Consider the following 21,789-nt stretch of genomic DNA (forward strand, 5'->3'; position numbering starts at 1 on the left):
TGGCACTTATGAAAAATCCATTTTTTTTTTTCCTGGAACCTTGTTCATCCCATATTCTGCCTATTTGTCTCCATCTTTACAACAAAACTTCTTCAAAGGTTGTCTATACCCACTGTCTCCAGTTTTCCCCTTCCACTGATTGAACCTACATCAATTAGGTTTTTGTCCCTACCATTCCAGTGGAATAGTTCTTGTAGGTCACTGATCACCACCATATTGCTAAATTCACTGGTCATTTAATCTTATTTGATCTGTCAGCACTTCACACAGTTGCTTACTCTCTCCCTCTTTGAAACTTTTTTTTTCTTTTTTTTTTAAAGATTTTATTTATTTATTTGACAGAGATCACAAGTAGGCAGAGATGGAAGCAGAAAGAGTGAGAGGGAAGCAGGCTCCCCGCCGAGCAGAGAGCCCGATGTGGGACTCGATCTCAGGACCCTGAGATCATGACCTGAGCTGAAGGCAGTGGCTTAAACCACTGAGCCACCCAGGTGCCCCCTTTTTTTTTTTCTTTTTTTAACCTGACTTCCAGGATACCTCTCTTACTTCTACTTTCCTGGAAATTTTCCAAGCTGTTTTGCTGCTTTCTCTTGATCTACCAGATCTCTAAACTTTGGAGTTCAACCCCCACCAAGGCTAATTCATCAGAACTCTGCTTTTTGACATTTCCCAGTTCATTTTCATTCTGCCTCATAACTCTATTTTTTTTTAATTTTTATTTTAAGTAGGTTCCATGCCCAGTATGGAACCTAATGTGGGGCTTGAATTCATGACCCCAAGACCTGAGCTGAGATCAAGAGTTGGAGGGACGCCTGGGTGGCTCAGTTGGTTGGACGACTGCCTTCGGCTCAGGTCATGATCCTGGAATCCCAGGATCGAGTCCCGCATCAGGCTCCCAGCTCCTTCTCCTCGCTCATGCTCTCTCTCACTGTCTCTCAAGTAAATAAGTAAAATCTTAAAAAAAAAAAAAAAAAGAGTTGGACACTTAATGGACTGAGCCACCCAGGTGCCCCATCCATCTCATACTTTTAAATACCATCTATATGCACATGACTGATAAACTTATCTCTCACTCAGACCACTCACTAAGACTCTGTCTTCACATATCCAGTTGACTACTCAATACCTCTCAGACAACCCGAAGTCCTGATCTCATGAAATTGCTCTTCCCATCTCTGCAAATGGCTATTCCCATCTTCTCATTGCTAAGGCCAAAAACTTCATAGTCATCCTTGACTGCTCTCTCATATCCACATACTCTCTTATACATAGCAAATTCTTCTTGGCTTTATTCGGTATACAGAACACTTCTCACCACCTCTGCTATTACTGCTGTGATCTAAGCTGCCATTATCTTTTGGCCAGATTATTGCAGTAACCTCCTAATAGTTCTTTCAGCTTTGACCCTTGTCTTCACAGAGCATCAAGAAAGACTCTTTGAAAATGTATGTCACGGGCGCCTGGGTGGCTCAGTGGGTTAAAGCCTCTCAGGTCATGATCCCAGAGTCCTGCATCGGGCTCTCTGCTCCGGGGGGAGCCTGCCTCCTCCTCTCTGCCTGCCTGACTACTGGTGACCTCTGTCTGTCAAATAAATAAATAAAGTCTTAAAAAAAAAAAAGAATGTATGTCAGCTATCACTCTTCTGTCTAAAGCCCTCCAGTGGCTTCCCATGTCTCTGAGAGTGAAACATAAATTCCTTTAAGTGAGGCTGTTGCTCCAGCACTGGAACAACAAGGCAATGTTCCAGCCCATTTTTCCTCTTGCCAATTCTGCCTAGTAAAAGGGACACCTTTTTCTAACTTGTGCAAACATGCCCCATGGTGGAACTGGTAGTGGTCCTGACTTCAAGGCCTTATATCCTATAGGATCTGGCAGCTACCTCTCTGACCTTACCTTCTTTGTCCCTTTCTGTCCTCTTCTGGCCCCACTGGCCTTCTTGGTGTTTGTCAGAGATGCTCTCCTGCTTTGAGCCTTTGGACTTGCTGATCTGTCGGCATCAAGCACTCCTCCCAGGAATCTTCAAACTACTTGTCACTTTGGGGTGCCTGGGTGGCTCAGTGGGTTAAAGCCTCTGCCTTCAGCTCAGGTCATGGTCCCAGGGTCCTGGGATCGAGCCCCACATCGGGCTCTCTGCTCCACAGGAAGCCTGCATCCTCCTCTCTCTGCCTGTGTTTCTGCCTACTTGTGATCTCTGTCAAATAAATTAAAACAAAACAAAACAAAACACAAAAAATAACCTAAAATGTCACCTTATCAGTGAGGGCTTTCTTCTCTCCCAGCATAATGCCTTGTATAAAATAGCACCCTCCCACCTTCTTTCTAGTCCCTATTCCTTGCTTTATTTGTTTATATAACTTAGCCTCATGTGTCATCTGTATTTGGGGGTGTTGTCTGTCTCTCCATTTGAATGTAACCTCTGGGAGGTTAGGGACTTTGTTTTGTTTGGTGCTGTATCTCTAGTGTCTAGAATAGTGACAGACACAGTAGGTATGCTTCCCCCAATTTATTGATAAATAAATGCAACACAACATAAGCATTGCCCTAGGTGTTGTTCCATTAGATGTTTTTCCTGATGTTTCCCTGCCCTCTCCCACAAACTAGCCCCTCTTGGCTTTTGGAGTCCATTGTGCCCACCTCTGTCACACTACCCTCTCTGCTCTGTAGCAATGGGTTATTTAACTAGTCCAATAGACTTGACTGGCAATCTTTGTGACTTGTTTTCTCTGTATCCCTTTGTGTCTAATATGAATGAGTGAGTGAAAGGTCATCTGCGTTGGTTTATGTGACTCGGGCATTTTGTAGATGCTGAGAAACAGTCGCTTTAGCTGTGTTGTAGTTTGAGGCACCACAAAGTCATGTCTTCTGAGCAGACCACATTATTGCTAAGTGACTATTGATTATTAAGCATTTTTTAGTACATTTTCTGCTAGAAACTGTACTGTGCACTGGAATGCATATAGGTAGGGAAGGATAATGGGGATAGAGAACATTTTGGTTTCTGCCTACTGGGAGAAATAGAGAATATAAACAGAACACTATTATAGAGTGGCTGAGTACTAATACCATGATAGAAGATATGCACAGTTCCATGGGAGAATGTAGAAGTTGACCAAGTTTAAAGGAATTCAGGGCAGCTTTCCTGGAGCTATATAAGCCGAGATCTGAAAAATGAGTAAAAGCCAACTGAGTAAGGATGGTAATAGGAGTGTTATCTCAGTGGGGGCAGGGAGTGTTGAGGATGGAGAGAGAGAATACAGAGATGGGAGAGAATCAATGCAGGACTCTCAGCAAATTCATGGCAAGGGCACAAAAATTTAGACAGGGAGAAAGATTTGGACTACCCAGCTCCTACAGGCCTACATAGGCTAAGTGAAGGAACTTAGATTTTATCCTAAAGTTAATAGGAGGCCACTGGTATTCCAATATAACCACTAACTCTCCAGTGGTCATACCCAATCTTTCCTCCTTACACTACTGTCTTTTACTATCTGAAATTACATTGTTTATTTATAGTTTGTTTCTCCTACTAGATTGTAAGCTCAAAGGAGCCAAGAACTTATTTATTACTGAAAATCTAGCTATAAAATAATGCTGGCAGTTAGTAAACAGTAAAAATTAGTTGAATGAGTGAATAAGGAAATTGATTTCTCACTTGGGAAAACTGTTGATCCATTTATGGGTTTTTACCTTATTGGAACTACCTATGTTCATTTACAAACTGGTTTTTCATTGTCCAGTTCTTCAGCATGAAGTAAATTAGGTCTTTTAAACTTTGGTAAGTATTTTGGTGTCTCCCTTCTCCTGCATATGACCTGTGGGCAGGATTTATAGGCCATCTATGTCATTTTAAATAGCCAGATATCAATTGCATCACTAAAACATGGTAAAATTGATCTAGACATTTACTCATCACAGCATTATAGTGGAAATGTTCAACAGTGGGGGAATGATTAAGTTAAGTATGGTGTGCTAGTCAAATATGCAATTATTAGAAGTCTTTTTTTTTTTTTTTTTTAAGATTTTATTTATTTGAGCGGTGCCTGGGTGGCTTAGACCTTAAGCATCTGCCTTCAGCTCAGGTCATGATCCCAGAGTCCTGCATTGGGCTCACTGCTCAGTGGGAAGCCTGCTTGTGTTCCCTCTCGCTGTCTGCCAAATAAATAAATAAATAAATAAAATCTTTTAAAAAAAAAAAAAAGATTTTATTTATTTGTTTGTCAGAGAGAGCGCGCACACAAGCAAGGGGAGCATTAGGCAGAGGGAGAAGCAGGTTCCCTTGAAGCAAAGACTTTTCTCCCAGTAACCTGGGGTCATGATTTGAGCCCAAGGCAGGCACTTAACCAACTGAGCCACCCAGGTTCCTAGAAGTCATTTTTTGAAAACTATTCAACAAGTGGAAAAGTGCTTTTAATATTGAGTGAAAAAAAAATGAGGATGGGGCGCCTGGGTGCTCAGTGGGTTAAGCCTCTTCCTTCGGCTTGGGTCATGATCCAAGTGTCCTGGGATTGAGCCCCGCATCAGGCTCTCTGCTCAACGGCGAGCCTGCTTCCCCCTCTCTCTCTCTGCCTGTGTTTCTGCCTACTTATGATCTCTGTCTGTCAAATAAATAAATAAAATCTTCCAAAAAAAATGAGGATACAAAGCTGAATATAGAGTATGATCCTAATTTTTGTAATTATAAAAACTGGAAAGAAATATACCAAAATATTAAATAATCATTGTGTTTGGGTGGAGGATTCTGTATGATTTTTAGTTTTTCATTAATTTTCTTTGGTTGATATTTTCCAAATTTTTTTAAAAAGATTTTATTTATTTATTTGACAGAGATCACAAGTAGGCAGAGAGGCAGGCAGAGAGAGAGGAGGAAGCAGGCTCCTTGCTGAGCAGAGAGCCCCATGCAATGCGGGGCTCTATCTCAGGACCCTGAGATCATGACCTGAGCCAGAGGCAGAGGCTCAACCCATTGAGCCACCCAGGCTCCCTATTTTCCAAGTTTTATAGCTGAATATTCATGGGTAAAGGAGAGTTGGGAAGAGTTCAAATGTTTTGTCTTGCCAGATATTTTTCAGTAAGCCATGGGTTCTGTTTGGTGTTAATGTGAATAGTTTTCAGGAATCAACTTCTGTATTCAACTGGATAATGATTCTTTATTTAAAGAGCAATGGAATGTAGCAGCTTGAAACTGTGCTGGAAGAGGACTCTTACCTTTGATATCATTGATGGATGGATTTTAGAGGAAGTTCTGACTTCTTACTTTTTAGTTAGTATGTTTATTTTACAGATAAGAATTTTAATGAAGTTTATAATAAAATAAATTCGTGAGTTGTTTGTAGCTATCATGACTACCTAGGCCAAGTAAGCACATGGGTAGAGAAGTATTTGACCTTGTTTATATCATTAGGAGGCTTCCAAACTGCTTTTCTCATGTGAAGCAAGCAAAGTGGTAAACCTTCTGTTAGAAAGTATTGAATTAAACATAAGAAACCATCTAATCACATGACAGATAGGCTTGGTTCCTAAAAAGCTCTTTATTGACTGGTGTTTGGTATTTCTATCCCAGAGGTATAGCACTTGACAGTAGAATAGTTAAGATCTTTTAATTCATAGGTTGAAATATTTATCTCTAAGATAAATATTTTAATTTATTATAATTTTTATTTATATTATAATTAAATTTTTTATAAATTAAATTATATTATAATTAAATTTATATTATAATTTTTTATAAACTTATTAGAAATGACTTGATTTATTTTAAGCTTCAAAGCAATTGATGGTCTTTCTTTTTTTCTTTCAGGCTTGCCAAAGGTTTGGCTTTTTTGGAAAAGCGAGTCAAGACTTAAGTCTTCTCTGGTGAACAAGTGTGCAGATTGTGACATATGTCCATTCAAGAAATAAATAAACATGCAGTTCTCCCTCCTATCATTAGTAGGAGTGACAAGGAATTTTTGGAAAGTATGCAAAGATACATAATCACAGAAACTGAAAGAGTGGGCTGTAACAAGGAAGGACCTGCTGATGAATATTACATCATATACCGAAACGTTTTTGATAAGGTATCAAAGCTCATAGGATGAGGGAGTTTTCATGGGGTGGAAATGGTCTGTCTTGACAACTAATATTCCTGCCTCAGTGATATCACTGCTTGTTGAGTACACGGCGTTTGTCAATTTTGAGAAGTTCATCCAGTGTATTGGGAAGGGATGAATGGGGATAATACAGTGCTGGATTTCTATCACTAGACACTTAATGAGTGTTTTGATTGTTTTAGCTTGAGTACAGGCTGTCAGTTTTTTAGCAACAACTTAGTTGTGCCTTCTAACATCCTTTTGGTCTTTTATCTAAAAATATCTGATTTGTTAGGGATTGGGTTGCCAAGCAGGAACCTGCTAATTGTTGTAAGTTTTGGCTTCGATTGGATCTAGCATATTAAGGTGGAACCCTTTGTGAGTTAGAGGTCTTGATAGGTCCAGTAGGCAAGAGGTTTGACTGGACCAAACACTGGAAATAGAGGAGTTTAGAAAATGTTGTGGCTTTATATAACATTTGATCTTGCTTTTTAAGATTTTAGAAACACTTATTTTTCCTTACAAACAATTGCAGTTTCCCCTTTGGTTCCTTGTTTTTTTGTTTGTTTTTTATTTTTTTGTTTTTGTTTTTTTTACCGTTTTTTAACCTCCTTGGAAGATGCCCTGGCAGTTGAATAAGTGGAATCAGCATCCTTTCCTCTTTACCCAAAAGAAATAATTATTTATCTTAAGAATTCTGTAGACTTGGGGTGCCTGGGTGGCTAAGTGGGTTGGGCCTCTGCTTTTGGCTTCAGTCATGATCTCAGGCTCCTGGGATGGAGCCTCGCATTGGGCTCTCTCCTCAGCTGGGAGTCTGCTTCCCCCTCTCTCTCTGCCTGCCTCTCTGCCTACTAGTGATCTCTCTCTCTCTCTCTGTCAAATAAATAAATAAAATCTTAAAAAAAAAAAAAAGAATTCTGTGGACTATTGGTTTCTGAGTAAAACAGTCACAGGCAAAATAGGAACTCAGTATTTTGTTTAATTTTTTTTAAAGATTTTATTTATTTATTTGACAGATAGAGATCACAAATAGGCAGAGAGGCATGCAGAGTTGGGGGGAGAAGCAGGCTCCCTGCTGAGCAAAGAGCTGGATGTGGGGCTCTATCCCAGGACCCTGGGATCATGACCTTAGCTGAAGGCAGAGGCTTTGACCTACTGAGCCTCTCAGGTGCCCCTTTTGTTTAATTTTTAAACAGTATACACAAGAATCTTTTTTCTCCTCTAATTAAAAACATAGTGCATCACTCTAAGGAAAAATGAGCACAAAGTAGTGATTTGTACCTGTAAGTGGAATTAAGAAAATTGATGAGTATTCATAAGAGTATAAAATAAACAGTCTTTTCTTTTAAGTCATCTAAAAACACTATCTTTTAGAATTGGTACATTGGCAGGTTAGCCTCATTTTATATGTCATTATGATCAGTGATACTGCTTTTGAGTAATTAAGGAATATATCGTATGACTGTTTAAAGGCAGTGTTTTGAGTGGTTGCATCAATATCAAGAATCATGCTGGGGCACCTGGGTAGCTCAGTGGGTTAAAGCCTCTGCCTTCAGCTCAGGTCGTGATGCTGGGGTCCTGGGATCGAGCTCCGCATCGGGCTTTCTGCTCAGCAGGGAGCCTGCTTCTCCCTCTCTCTCTGCCTGCCTCTCTGCCTACTTGTGATCTCTGTCAAATAAATAAATAAATAAAATCTTAAAAGAAAAAAAATAAAATAAAATAAAAAGAATCATGCTAAGATTCTACTTACCTGAAACCAGCAGAGGAAAGTTATCATAATGGTGACACGCTTATCTTGGCATGCCCAAATACTGATACTTGTTGGAAGATTTTTTACATGAAGAGCTGTCTGCTTTAAATTAGTATAGCTCTAGTAAAGTCATTTTGGAGGTGGTGTTAGTTAATTTAATTCTTAGAAAAAAGACATGGGAATAAATAAAAGATAATATTTACATCTGTAGTCCTTTTCGCCCTATCTCCCAAGACTTCCATGTGGACTATCTGTCCATTGTACAATAATAAGTTGTACATTTGTGCCTTGTAAAGAATCCTGTTCTTCAGGACTGAGAGGGGTCTGAAATAGAAATTACTTGGTACTTAAGAGAAACTTTTCTTCTAGTTTCTCAATATAATTGGTCTTTCCTTTTTTTTTTAAAAAGGATTTTATTTATTTATTTGCCAGAGAAAAAGCATGGGGGGGGGGAGGGCAGGGAGTGAGAATACAAGCAGGGGGAGCAGCAGGCAGAGGGAGAAGAAGGCTCCCTTCTGAGCAAGGAGCCTGATGTGGGACTCTGTCCCAGAACCTGGGATCATGACCTGAGCCAAAGGCAGACACTTAACCAACTGAGCTACCCAAGGGTTTCTGATCTTTCCATTTTCATGTTATTCCAGCACATTTGATTGTTAAAAAGCTATTAATGACTGCCTTCTCCAATCTTCCTTACCTTGGAAGGATCTAATTGGGCAATGATGAAAGTATTAACTTGCATCTCTGAGTACTTAGAATCAGAGAACAAATCCCAAATTCTGCTTAGAATCACACATAGAGGATTTTGCAAGTGCATGGTGCCTAAGTCAAGCAAGGAGGACCTGAGACTCCTGTAACAAGAATTGAGGGTAGGTTATAGAAAGAGCCAAATACTTAGTAAGCAAGGAAGACCAAAGCTAGGAAGAGTGAGCATCTATAGAAGAGGGTGAATTATGGAGGCAACTATCCTCTGGAAATGGCTGTTTTTTGTGTTTCTGGTAGCATGTACAGGTAGCCTGTGTCCATATATAGAAGCTGAGGTGGAATGACTACCCTTCCTCTTCTCGCTCAGACCCCTCTTACCAAGTCTCAAGTTTAATGAAAACCTGACCCTCAAACTTGAATGATGTAGAGCCAGGAAGTCCATATGGCAGGGTTAAGTTGGTTGGCTATAAGAGAATAAGGAGTCATGAGTGCTGTGGCAAAATGAAGAACCAATGTAGTCTAAAGTTCTAGCTGATTACTGCCATTAGGAATGGGGATTCATGTTGGTAGGTTTTCAGTTTTCAGGAGAAATGGAAATTGAGTTTTTGGTGAAATTTCCTACATTTTAAATATTTTTGTGAGTCAAGCAAAATTGGATTCTACCTGTAGCATGCCAGTGTGTTTCCTTTCCTTTTATGCATTTCCTGTGCATTCTTGACAGTTCCTATTAGTGTTCTTCTGAAATTTGTGTCTTCTAGCAAGCAAGTATGGGAGCTGATTGTGGTGTCATTACAAGTCTGTTCTCTCCATTAACGTACCCAAATTATATTGGATTGTTGTGGCATATCCTAGAGGCATGTGAAGTGGAAGATGGCCAGGAACAGTGGGGTATTTAATTTGGAAGACTACAGAGTAATAGCCTCTGTTTCATTAAAGGTTCCTGGGTGGCCGTCCTCCTGGTTTGGGTAGATGGGTAATAATGTCAAAAAGACAATCAGTATCTCCCATTCACATATTCTCTACTGATATTTACCACTGATCTCTTTGTACTATTTCTTGATAGACCAGATCTCTTCCAGAACAGATAATTTTTTTTTTTAGATATTGTTTAGCTAACAGAAAACCTGTGGGGGATAACAGAGACTAGAGATGTAGCTGGAGTAGACAGCATAATATTCAGCTTTCAGGGAAAATTATGGATTGATCATATCTATTCCCTATACATATTGATCCCTTCTAAAATCCTCATATGCAGAGTTTGGAAACCATAAATTATAAGTTTTTGTTTTTTAATTGAAATGCTTATTAATTATTTTTGTGTGGATAATGCATACACAAGATAGGAATGAAGGAAGGAAGGAAAGAAAGGAAGGAAAGAAGGAAGAAAAAAGAAAGAAAAATAAAGAAAAAGAAAAGAAAACCAATAAAGAAGAATATAGATTGGAAAGTTAGGTCCTGTTCACCTCAAACCCTGCTTCCTCTTTGCTTCTCTGCAGGTACCCACTGTTTCTGTTATTATTATCCTTCTGGAGATAATCTGTACTTATACACACCATTGGAAACTATGAATATGTAGCAGGTTTTCTATAGTTGCACTTGACATCTTAGCAATAGAAATGCAACTGGGGAATTGAGAGTATTAATTAACCAGTAGGAGCCGATAGGTTAGAAAAACAGAGAGGTGAAGGGAATCCAGGATTTTAAGGACTGAATGAAGCCAGAGATGTAATTTAGAGATAGTAAGGAATGATGGGCACTTATATTTCAAAGATCTATAATTGAGATAATTATACCTGATATTGGTTTTAACTGACATCATATGATATATGTGTTCATACTAAGTAGAGCAAAAATATTTAAGCTGATAGTATTGTAATGATTTCCAAAGTGCATATTGAGTAAATATTAGTTGTCTTAATACCCTGGGTATTAAAATTTAAGACTTCTAACTGCTTATCATGTTCCATTTAAGAAATAATCTACAATGCTGTTTGCAAGGCTTTTGTTCCATTGTCTTCCAAAAAAAAAATTCAGTATCATAGGCAGAAAAATAATGTTTCAGGTAATAGAGTATGTCACTGCATACAAATCCATTCTTACTTCAATCAAAAAAGAATATGATGGCTTTATTGAGACAGTGAAGGAAGGCCAAAGAGCTGCATTTTGTCTTCATGGAAAACTTAAAGCTTTGGCAGCAGAGCCCACAGCATTGGTGTATCACAGGAAAAGAACAATCCAACTTGAAGCAAAGTAAGTATATTAGTAAGTAGCCCAAAAGGTGATGATTGTTACTTGGTTATATTACCTAGTCAGTGTAACTATAAACAGTGGTTCTTAGCCCTCCAGAATCCTAAGCATTGTAAATAGTAAGAAATTCTCAACTAGATCTATAGTGAAATTGTCAGAAATAAGGAGATCCTACAGGTAGTTACAGCAAGAAGCAACAACTTCCTTACCTTCCCATCTGTGTTGTAGCATATATCAGAATTTCATTCCTTTTTAAGTTTCAATAATATTCCATTGTATGAATATACCACATTTTGTTTATCTGTTTTTCTATTTATGGATACTTGGGTTGTTTCTACCTCTGTGGCTATTGTGAATAGTGCCTCTATGAACATTCATGTGTAAGTATCTGAGTCCTTGCCTTCAATTCTTTTTTTTTTTTTAAGATTTTATGTATTTATTTCAATAGAGAGAATGTGAGTAGGGAGTGGGGAGAAAATGAATCTCAAGCTGACTCTTTTGATCACAGAGCCTGATACAGGCTCGATCCCTTGACCATGAGATATGATCTGAGCTGAGATCAAGAGTTGGATACTTAATCAACCAAGCCACCCAGGCGCCCCAAGAGTCTGTTTACTTTTAATATGCTCTTCTTCTGCAATCATAAGGTTTTTGGTTGAAAGGCAAAGGGTATTTTATTTCCACAGTCCCTCTTTCATGAATACTGCAGGTTCTTACTCTGAGCCATCTGTAGGGACCAGGAACTCTGTATTGTAATCAGATGTGGGCAACAGTTCTCTACTGACAAACTTGTTTTTAATTTGCCAGAAACTGACATTTATATACTGAATTTATTTTAATCTGTTATTTCCTCCCAGGGCCAACATATCAGTGATAAACTAGACAGTGAACTTCAAATGATGCTTAAAAGAAATTTATACCAAGAGGTAGCTCTTGGTTTTTAAGATCCCCATTTCTGGAATAAGACAGTTTTATCACAAAGAGGTGCTATCCTTCCTCCAGCTCTAGGCTCAAAATTACTATCGAGGGCTGAATAATGGCCTCAAAGATATTGGGTCCTAATCCTGGAAACCTGGAATTGCTCCTTTACTTGGAGAAAGGGTCGTTATAGATGGTACTATTTTAAGGATCTTGAGATGGGGAGATTATCCTGGATTATTCAGGTGGGCTTTAAATACAATCACAAGTGTTTTTTTTTTTTAAATTTTTAAAAGATTTTATTTATTCATTTGACAGAGAAAGAGAGATCACAAGCAAACAGAGAGGCAGGCAGAAAGAGGGGGAAGCAGGCTCCCTGCTGAGCAGAGAGCCCGAAGTGGGGCTGTATCCCAGGGGCTCCATGACCCTGGGACCATGACCTGAGCTGAAGATAGATACTGCCTTAACCCACTGAGCCACTTAGGCGCCCCTCCCTAGAGCTTCTGAGAGGAAGCATAACCCCTTGATTTTGTCCCAGTGATACTGATTGTGGATTTCTGATCTCTGGAACTGTAGGAGAATAAATTTCTGTTGTTTTAAGCTACCAATAAGTTTTTGGCAATTTGTTATAGCAGCTACAGGAAGCTAGTATAATTACAAAAATAATTTTAATTACAAAGGTAACTTTCAACTATAGGGAATACATGTAGTACTTTATGGCCAGATTATTATGTTTAACACGTACGCATTTCCAGTAAGATTGTGAATTGTAGTGTAAGATTTTAATTGATGCTCTGAGAGAAAACCATTCCTCACTTTTGAGTTTAGTTAATTTTTAATGGACATTGTTTCAGAAACTTAACACCTCAGTCCATAATGGTTCAAAATGATACTTAGCCAAGATAAAGTAATGATTTAACCTGTTTTACTTTAAATCTTATGATTAAATAACTAAACTATTTGAAAGAAATGTAAGAAAGCCTTTCTGTTTTTTCAGAATGAGGGTTATTGAAAATAATTCCTCAAAGATTCAATTGCAAATAGACAAAATGAAACAACTTAGGGCAGAATATGAGGCAAAAGAAGTAAGATATCATACTTTCTCCAAAGATCCTTCAAAACCTATTCCAGGTATGTATTTTGTTAAAAATGTTTGAAATCCCAACTGTTTTCAGTTATTACCTATCATACAAATCAGTTTACGTGTGCTGCAGTGTGTGTTTCTGCAAGTGTACCAGGACTTTAGCCAGACTTCACGAACAACTTTAGCCTGGACTCCAGGTGGATATAAAGGAATGAGACAACTTCAACAACCTTGAAAAACTGAGAGAATTCCAGACTGCCCGGATTATATAAAGTATAAGGGAAGGACTGTTAGAGTTTGGTACCTGCATCAATGTCGATGTTATCTGCAAACCTATTAGAAATGCAGATTCTGGCTCTGCAGCAGACTTACTGTGTCAGAAACTCCAGGGGTGGGAGTTGGGGTGGGGGAGTGGAGTGGAGCTCAGCAGTGTTTTAGCAAGGCCTTCATGTGGTTCTCAAGTTTGAGAATCCTTGCTATAATATATGAAAAACCTATACTGTATTAAGTTCTAGTGAATATTGTTGATTCCCATTGATGTCAGCATTCACTGGTTCTTTATCTTCAGCTAAGCCACATTTTAAGAAATTGGAATATATCCTGGAATTCCTCAGGATGTTGAGAAGTTTGTACGATGCGTGGATAGAAGAATTGCAGAAAAGGGAGACTTGGAGAATAGCTAACTGTATTCAGAACTTTTAAGGATTTCAACTAGTGTTTATGCAGAGGCAGAATCAGTAAGTGGAAATTTTAGGAAGTCAGATTTGGTTTCATTAGAAGACGCTCTGTCTTGAAAATAATGAACTGCTACATACCAGAGGATTTCAGGTTGGACGACCATCCTGCATTTGGTGGAAGCAGGGACTAGATTCACTTTCAAATATAAAATTATCAGAGTCAAAGTACAAATAAGGTACATATTAATAAGTAGAGAATAAGTCAAATTGATTAGATGCTGAGAGGATTCAGGGTAAGGGAATGATTAAAAACTGAGTAGGATTAATCCAGGGAGGTTTCTGGGAGAGAATTTTGATGTATGCCTTTAAAAACCAACAACTGGTCTGCATAAGGGAATCATTTCAAGTGTTGTGAATGGGTTGTTATGAATAATATGGGGGGGGGGCGGACAATGAGGAATTGGGGACTGAGGGCTTGGCAGGTTTTATAGACTTTGCTTTGGAGGGAATAAATAGATTACCCTGGGGTTTGCCGTAGTAGGTTAATGGAATCGTTGGTTAGAAATCTTTGGACAAAAAGCCTGAATTGTTAGGCAGAAGCTTTTGGTGGAATTGACTAACAGTGGTATTTAAAGGTTGGAAAGGTGTGACAGTGAGGTTATTAAAACTTTTTTTTTTTTTTTTTTTTTTTTTTATTTATTTGTTATAGAGAGAGAGAGAGATACAGAGCGCAAGCACAGGCAGACAGAGTGGCAGGCAGAGGCAGAGGGAGAAGCAGGCTCCCTGCCGAGCAAGGAGCCCGATGTGGGACTCGATCCCAGGACGCTGGGATCATGACCTGAGCCGAAGGCAGCCGCCCAACCAACTGAGCCACCCAGGCGTCCCTTATTAAAACTTTTTAAGATGCAGGGGAGCCTGGGTGGCTCAGTCAGTTAAGCGTCCAACTCTTGAGTTCAAGACTTTACTTATTTATTTGACAGAGAGACAGAGAGAGAATACAAGCAGAGGGAGCGGCAGAGGGAGAAGGAGAAGCAGGCTTCCTGCTGAGTGGGAAGCCCAATGTGGGCCAGGACCCTGGGATCATGACCTGAGCCGAAGGCGGATACTTAACCCACTGGCCACCCAGGCAGCCTTTGACTTTTGATTTCATCTCTGGTCCTGATCTCAGAGTCTTGAGATCAAGCCTCGGATTGAACTACACACTGAGCATGGAGCCTGCTTAAGATTCTCTCTTCCTCTCCCCCTCCACAGCTTGTGCACAAACTCTCTCTCTCTCTCAAATATAAAAAATAAAAAGCTTAAAAAGAACTTTTCAAGATGCCAGGTTTTGGATAATCAGCCTTCATTGATGATATATTTAAAACTACTACATATTTAAAATTGTGTGCTAATTCTGTTCATGTTCAGTAAGTTATAAGTTCATGCTACCATTTCTTAATTATTTCTTAACATAGCAAACTGTGATCTGTTTTGCTAAGACTTGTCATTTGAGCACAAGAGTCCTAAACATGGTTTCATTTTTGACTTGTTTCCTTTTTCCTGTAGGCATGACTCTCCAAGAATCTGTCAATTTAGTTGCTCTCACTAAATACCTGAAACATCTTGAAGATAAATATGCTGAAATTAAACAGGCTATGTTGAAAAAATACGTACCAATTCAGAGGAAGGCAGAGTTAGATGAGGAAATGATTATGACATTAAAACGGAGAGATTTAGCTGAAAATCTGAACAAACAACTACAGTTTCGGTATGAAAATTGATTATATACTTTTTAAGTTTGAAGCTTTTATTTGTGTTTATTCTTTTACTCCACTATTTGATTTTAGGTTCGGTATATTGATTTTTTTTTTTTTAACCTTTGTAGTCATCAGAGACTGCAGATTATTTCAAATGCATTTATTTCCTGGATAAAATCTGATATGAGCAGCTCATTTGAAGACTTTGTAGAGCATATTCAGAAAACTAAAAGTTTACCTGGTAATTTATCTATATTTTTTAATTACCACAAATAATGGAAAACATCATTTTTCCCTCCAGAAAGCAAAAGAGTGAGGATTTTCCTAGGCTGAGTTTAAAGAAATTAAAAAAAAAAAAGTATTTCTGTTTTGTCTCTATTACCCTATGAGCTTCTTCCTTAAACAGCTAAGAGATAATTGGTAAATAAATAGTAGATGTGGTAAGCCAAAGAGAGTATACCTAAAACTGTACCTGAAAATACTCGAGATACAAACAGGGAGGCCACTCAGTTTAGGAAGAGATTGGTGCTTTTAGAAACCATAGCATTAAGTTGTTTATTAATTAAACATGTATATATTTATTATTTTCTACTGATTGATAATCTTAAATATTCTGTGGTGCTTTTTAGTAATTATAGGTGATGAAGGCATTGTTGAAGAACTGCTTGAAGACGATCCAGGCAAGGCAAAAGGAGCTGAAATTTTGCTTTGCTACATTGAAAGGCAAATATTTGAAAAGCTTTGATTTTCCTTGTTAAAATGTTACCACATTTATTTAATATTTATTTAATATTAAGTAAATATTTAATATTTATTACATGTTTAGCATTTGTTTAGCATCTTGGTGAGCTATAGTCTCTAGATTTTGCATTTTTACAATTTTAGTCTAGCAAACAAATTGGAAAATAAACTAGAATTTTAAAAAATAGATTCTTTGTGTGGAAAATAGTAGATGGGTAGTCCAGAAGATTTTTCAGAGGATATATATTTAACTTTTATTTATATAATATATTTGCATTTCCTAGCCATTAGCCTGATGTTATGAAATGTTTTAGAGAATGTCTTCTTGAGTCAGATTATCCTAATTCAGTCATTTTTTTCTCATTTCTCCCTAATGTTTAAGTTACTATATATATTGTATGATAGAGGCTTACAAAGACCCAAGACTGTTCTTTAAGAGTTAATTTATAGCTGTGAGTCCAAAATGTAAAGAATATATGTGATATTCCTAGTCATATGTTAAATACTTTTTAATTGTGGATTGTCTTACTGATACAGTACAAAAAGGGGCAAAGGTCATTTTGGGGTGGCACCAAAGCCTGTGCTATTTCCTTACACTGTCTGCATCTCCAAGTTTATCAGGTTTAGATATGAGAGTAAAAGCCTTGTCGAGATGAAAAGTTTTATGTATTTTGCTTATTAGTATTATTTTGATGTTTTTCTCCTCTAGGGTGTCAAATTCATTTGTAACACTGTAAATCCTGTTTGCCATAGTTTTATTAATTATGGGTAAGGGCTGATTTGAAGACATTCTGCCCTAGTAAGAGGAGTAGAGGCTTATTATTTTTTTTTCTTGTGTTAGTCTTGTTATTAATTAGGAGTCTGATGTCTGGCAGAGTGACATAGGCTTCTGAATGCCAAGGACACCTCTTGATCTTCAACTCCACGTTCTTGGTGTTTCAATTACTGTTTCCCATAGGCTGAGTCTCTAAGCAGATTGCCTTCCTTTCGCCTGATATCCCTTTTCATCAGCAGACGATATGTGAGAAAAAAATCTAAGCTCATTGTGAATTCAGTTCAAGTTCTTTCCATTTTCTATGTCTTGTCATAATTACTATAGGAAAAAAGTACAGGGTAAGGTTCAGTCTTCTGTCAGGTGAGAGTTTTATTCTGAGGATACAAAAAAATGACAGAATATTAAAGAAAGAGTGAAGAAACATCTTCCTGAATAAATGAATCTAGATTTGATTTTTCTATATTACTGTATTTAGTCTGCTTTAGACAATTCTAATTAGTTTTCTTTTTTGTGTGTACTATCATAATGCATAACAAAATGGAACGTCTGTAGGTTCAGTGAATTAATGTCGCTTGGTGAATATGAAAAGGCGGCTTGTTTTGCAGCAAACAGTCCTAGGAGAATTCTTCAAAACATTGGGACAGTGAATAAATTTAAGGGTAAGCTTTTTTCTCTGAACCTTATGTATGTATGCAGATTGTACTTTTTTTTCCTGATAGAATGGAAAGAGTATTGGAAGTAGGAGACTAAAGATCTAGGCTCTACCCCATCCCTGCTATTTACTCAGTTTCTTTAGCTGTCACATTGAGGGATTTGATTTGGTTTTCTACATTAAATGAGGAAATATTTCAAAGCATAAAGATAAGTGTGGAGAGACATACAACAGCCATGTACTTACTATCAGGATTCAGTAGATGTTAACATTTTGTCAAATTTGTTCTACTTCCTTTTAAAACAGCTTTGTTGTTTTAAGTTGACATACATGTAAAAAGTGTATGTATGTACACAATCTGATAAATTTTGGCATTTGTGTCACCCAAAAGTTCCCTCCTTGCCCTCAGTGATCCTTCTCTCTGACTCTTCCTCACCCTTCCCATCTTCCTCTCTCCCACAGCTTCCTCTCAGGGGCAACCATAGTCTAATTTCTGTCACTTTAAAGCTAACATTAGGGGCGCCTGGGTGGCTCAGTGGGTTAAGGCCTCTGCTTTCGGCTCGGGTCGTGGTCCCGGGGTCCTGGGATCGAGCCCCACGTGGGGCTCTCTGCTCGGCAGGGAGTCTGCTTCCCTTCCTCTCTCTGCCTGCCTCTCTCTGCCTGCCTCTCTGCCTACTTGTGATCGATCTGTCAAATAAATAGGTAAAATCTTTAATAAAAAAAAATAAATAAAGCTAACATTAGTTAGCTTTTCCTAGACTTTTACCTAAATAGTATGTAGTTTTTTTTGACTGACTTCTTGCACTCAGGATCATTATTTTGAAATTCATACATGTGTTGCATCTATCAGTATTTCATTCTTTTTTATTGTTGAGTAGTATTCCATGGTATGAATAAAAATCCTTTATCAGATACATGATTTAAAAATATTTTCTCCCAGTCTGTGGCTTGTCTGTTCATTCTCTTTGAGTATCTAGGAGAAGTTTTAAATTTTGTTGAAGTCCAATTTGTGAACTTGTTTTTCTTTTATGGATTGTAACTTTAGTGTTATACATAAGAAATCTGTTTCTAATCTGCTGATTTTTACTCCAATGATTATGATTATGACTTTTTGGTAAGGATTTTATAGTTTTAGGTTTACATTTAAGTCTCTGATTCATTTTGAGTTAATTTTGATATGTGGTGCGAGGTATGAGTTAAGGCATTTTTTTGCTGGTAGCTATCCAATTGTTCCATGATAGTTTATTAAAAGGATTTTCTCCACATATTTGCCATTGTTGAAAATAAGTTGTTCTTATATTTTTAGGTCTCTTCTCTTTCTCTGATCTGTTTATCTTGATGCTAATACTACACTGTCTTGATTATTGTTGCTTTATAGTAAGTGTTGACTTATTATAAAGTCAATAGAGTGTTAGACTTCAAACTCTGTTTTTCTTTATCAAGTTTAATTTGGCTATTCTGAGTCTTTCATATTTCTGTTAAAATTTTTAGAATCAGATTGTAAATTTCAATAAGAAATTCTGTTCAGGATTAGATATTGAACAACATTGGATATTTGGTCCAATGAACCCATAAACATGGTATATCTACATTTATTTGGGTCTTTAAAATTTTCTTTCAGCAGTGTTTTGTAGTTTTAATTTTTCAGGTTTTTTTTTTTTTTTACATTGAAAAATTTAGTATTTTGCTTAAAAATTTTCAGACATCTTACAAATACCCAGGAACTCTTCCCTTGGATGTGTTCTGAAATTGGTGAAGTTAAAAGTGGTATTAGTATATCCCTAAGGTTTTTTTTTTTCTTCTCCCCTTGACTGATCTGCTTAAAGTAGGGAACATAAGTTTTAATAAAAGTCAAAGCATGCAATTAAGACATGCTTAAATAGGTATAATTACCAGTGAAATAGGAAAACAGCCAACTTTTATTACTTTTCTAGGTATGTGAATCTTATTCTGAGAAATTCACCAGTATTAGGTGATATTTAATTGTTGTCTAGATAGTTGTTGTCTAAATAGTTTTATTTTAAAACTAAACTGCATTTTTAAGAACTGAGAGGCTCAGAAATAAATACAGAGGTATAAGTAAAGGAGGAATATACTCAGTGGAGGTTACAGTTACAGATAATTTTTCATATTATTTTCATTTTATGTGGAAATTTTTGATGTCAAATATATACAGCCTGTTTTTGATTAGTTTTCCCTCCAAAGCCCTTTAAATTCAACAGTTTGAAAAAAAATGTGTTTTTTTAAAAGATTTTATTATTTATGTATGTGTCAGAGAGAGAGAGAGAAAACATATAAGTAGGCAGAGGCAGAGAGAGAAGCAGGAGCAAGGAGCAAGGAGCCTTATGCGGGACTCAATCCCAGGACCCTGGGATCATGACCTGAGCCCAATGCAGCGGCTTAACCAACTGAGCCACCCAGGTATCCCCAAAAAATGTTCTTTTACATTTATTTGAACATGAAAAATGTGTTGTCATATACATAATGCATATGAACATACATATTTACATACTTATAGAGATCATTTGTGAATTGTGGGTAAATGGCCTGTCTCATATTTTTGCATGCACAATTTTTGGTATTCTATCCTAGTGGATGTAATACAGAGTATAATCTTGTAGCTTTTATTCAGTGGACTCAAAGTCAAAAAACCATTCCAACAATTATTTATAATTAGATAACTGATTTCTTGTTCATGTTACCCTGCAGAAGTAGTCATACATCATGATTAATGACATTGTACCTTTGGGTGTTAATATGTTAATTTTTATAAGTCTGAGTTTTAATTGGTGTATATAAAAGTAGCCAAAGCCTAAAGAATGATGACATAAGAGGTTTCTACCACAGAGCATTTATAGTTTCATAAGGGACACAGAGCAAAGAGAAGTGATTTTTAATCTGTGTTTAGGTCTTGTACATCTTTTGTCAGCTTTATTTTTAAATATTTTATATTTATATTAAAATTTTTTATTTCAATTTCCAAAATTGTTTGTTAGTAGTATATAGAAATACAATTGATTATTATATATTGATCTTGTATTCTGTGGCCTCTTTAAACTTGTTTATTAATTCTAATACTTTTATTGTGTATTCCTAGAATTTCTACATAGCTAATTACATCATCTGCTAAGAAAGAGTTCCACCTTCTCCTTTCAATATGGATGTCTATTATTTCTTTTTCTTGCCTTATTTCAGTGGCTAGATCTTCCATTATAGTGTTGAATAGAAGTGATGAGAGCAGATATCATTGCTTTGTTTTTGATCATTAAGAATGATATGAACTGTAGATTTTTCGTAGATGCCCTTTATGAGGTTGATGAAATTCCCCTCTGTGATTGGTGAGAATTTTATCAGGGGTGAATGTTAGACTTGTCAAATGCTTTTTCTGCTTTTATTGAGATGAAAATGTGGTGTTGTCTTTTAGCCTGTTAATGTAATTTATTGCCTTCCTGGGGAAAATTCCACAATTTAAAAATTAATTTATTATAATTACATAGCTATATAACCATTTTCATAACTTAATTTTAGAACATCTTTCATTCCAAAGATAAACCTTATACCCATTAATTCCTCATTCTCTACCCCCTTCTCCCTCTCTAAACCCTAGGTAACCACTAATCTACTTGCTATCTATATAGATTTGCCTATTCTGGACTTTTCATATAAATAGGATTGTGCAATGAAGTTGTTTTTTTGTTTTTTTTTTTTGTTTTTTTTTGTCACTGGCTTCCTTCACTTAGCATGATGTTTTTGAGGTTTATTCATGCTATAACATGACTGTTCCATTGTATGGATACAAAATGCATTTTGTTCATCCTTTTGCCAGTTGATAGTAATTTGGGTTGTTTTTACTTTTTGGCTATTATGAATAATGCAGCTATGGGCATTTGTATACAAGTTTTTATGTGGACATATGTTTTTATTTCTTTTGGGTAGATACCTAGGAGTGGAATTGCTGGGTTATATAGTAACTCTGTGTTAACACTTTGAGGAACTGCTGCTAAACTGTACTATTTTTCATTCCCACCGGCAATATATGAGGATTCCAATTTCCTCACATCCTTACCAGCCCTTGTTAATATCTTTCTTTTTGTTGTAGCCTTTCTAATCCATGTGAGATAATAATCTCATTGTGGATTGATTTATTTGTTTATTATTTTAAAAAAAATTTAATTCCACTATAGTTAACCTACAGTGTTATATATTAATTTCAGGTGTATAATGTAATAAATCAAAAATTCTGTATATTACTCAGTGCTCATCAAGGTGAGTGTTCTTTCATTGTGACTTTGATTTATGAATCCCTAATGACTAATAGTGTTGAGCATCTTCTCATGTGCCTATTGGCCATTTGTATATCTTTGGAGAAATGTCTATTATTTGCCCATTTTAAAATTATGTTATTTGTGTTTTTATTATTCAGTTGTGAGAGTTCTTTT

At 36.8% G+C, this 21,789-nt stretch overlaps 1 protein-coding gene across 1 annotated transcript in view; it reads left to right on the forward strand.

Moving 5' to 3' along the window:
- The window catches only part of CLHC1 (clathrin heavy chain linker domain containing 1), a 39,176-nt gene that overhangs the window by 990 nt on the left and 16,397 nt on the right, over window positions 1-21,789 (forward strand). Inside the window, exons 2-8 of the mRNA XM_059407798.1 lie at window positions 5,798-6,056; window positions 10,583-10,770; window positions 12,683-12,816; window positions 14,992-15,193; window positions 15,311-15,423; window positions 15,812-15,905; window positions 17,251-17,357. Of these exons, the coding sequence (XP_059263781.1) occupies window positions 5,880-6,056; window positions 10,583-10,770; window positions 12,683-12,816; window positions 14,992-15,193; window positions 15,311-15,423; window positions 15,812-15,905; window positions 17,251-17,357 (1,015 nt within the window). The 5' untranslated portion in view covers window positions 5,798-5,879. The remainder of the gene's footprint in view (window positions 1-5,797; window positions 6,057-10,582; window positions 10,771-12,682; window positions 12,817-14,991; window positions 15,194-15,310; window positions 15,424-15,811; window positions 15,906-17,250; window positions 17,358-21,789) is intronic.

This window comes from Mustela nigripes, chromosome 7 (genome assembly GCF_022355385.1).
Source record: "Mustela nigripes isolate SB6536 chromosome 7, MUSNIG.SB6536, whole genome shotgun sequence".
Classification (NCBI taxonomy): domain Eukaryota; kingdom Metazoa; phylum Chordata; class Mammalia; order Carnivora; family Mustelidae; genus Mustela; species Mustela nigripes.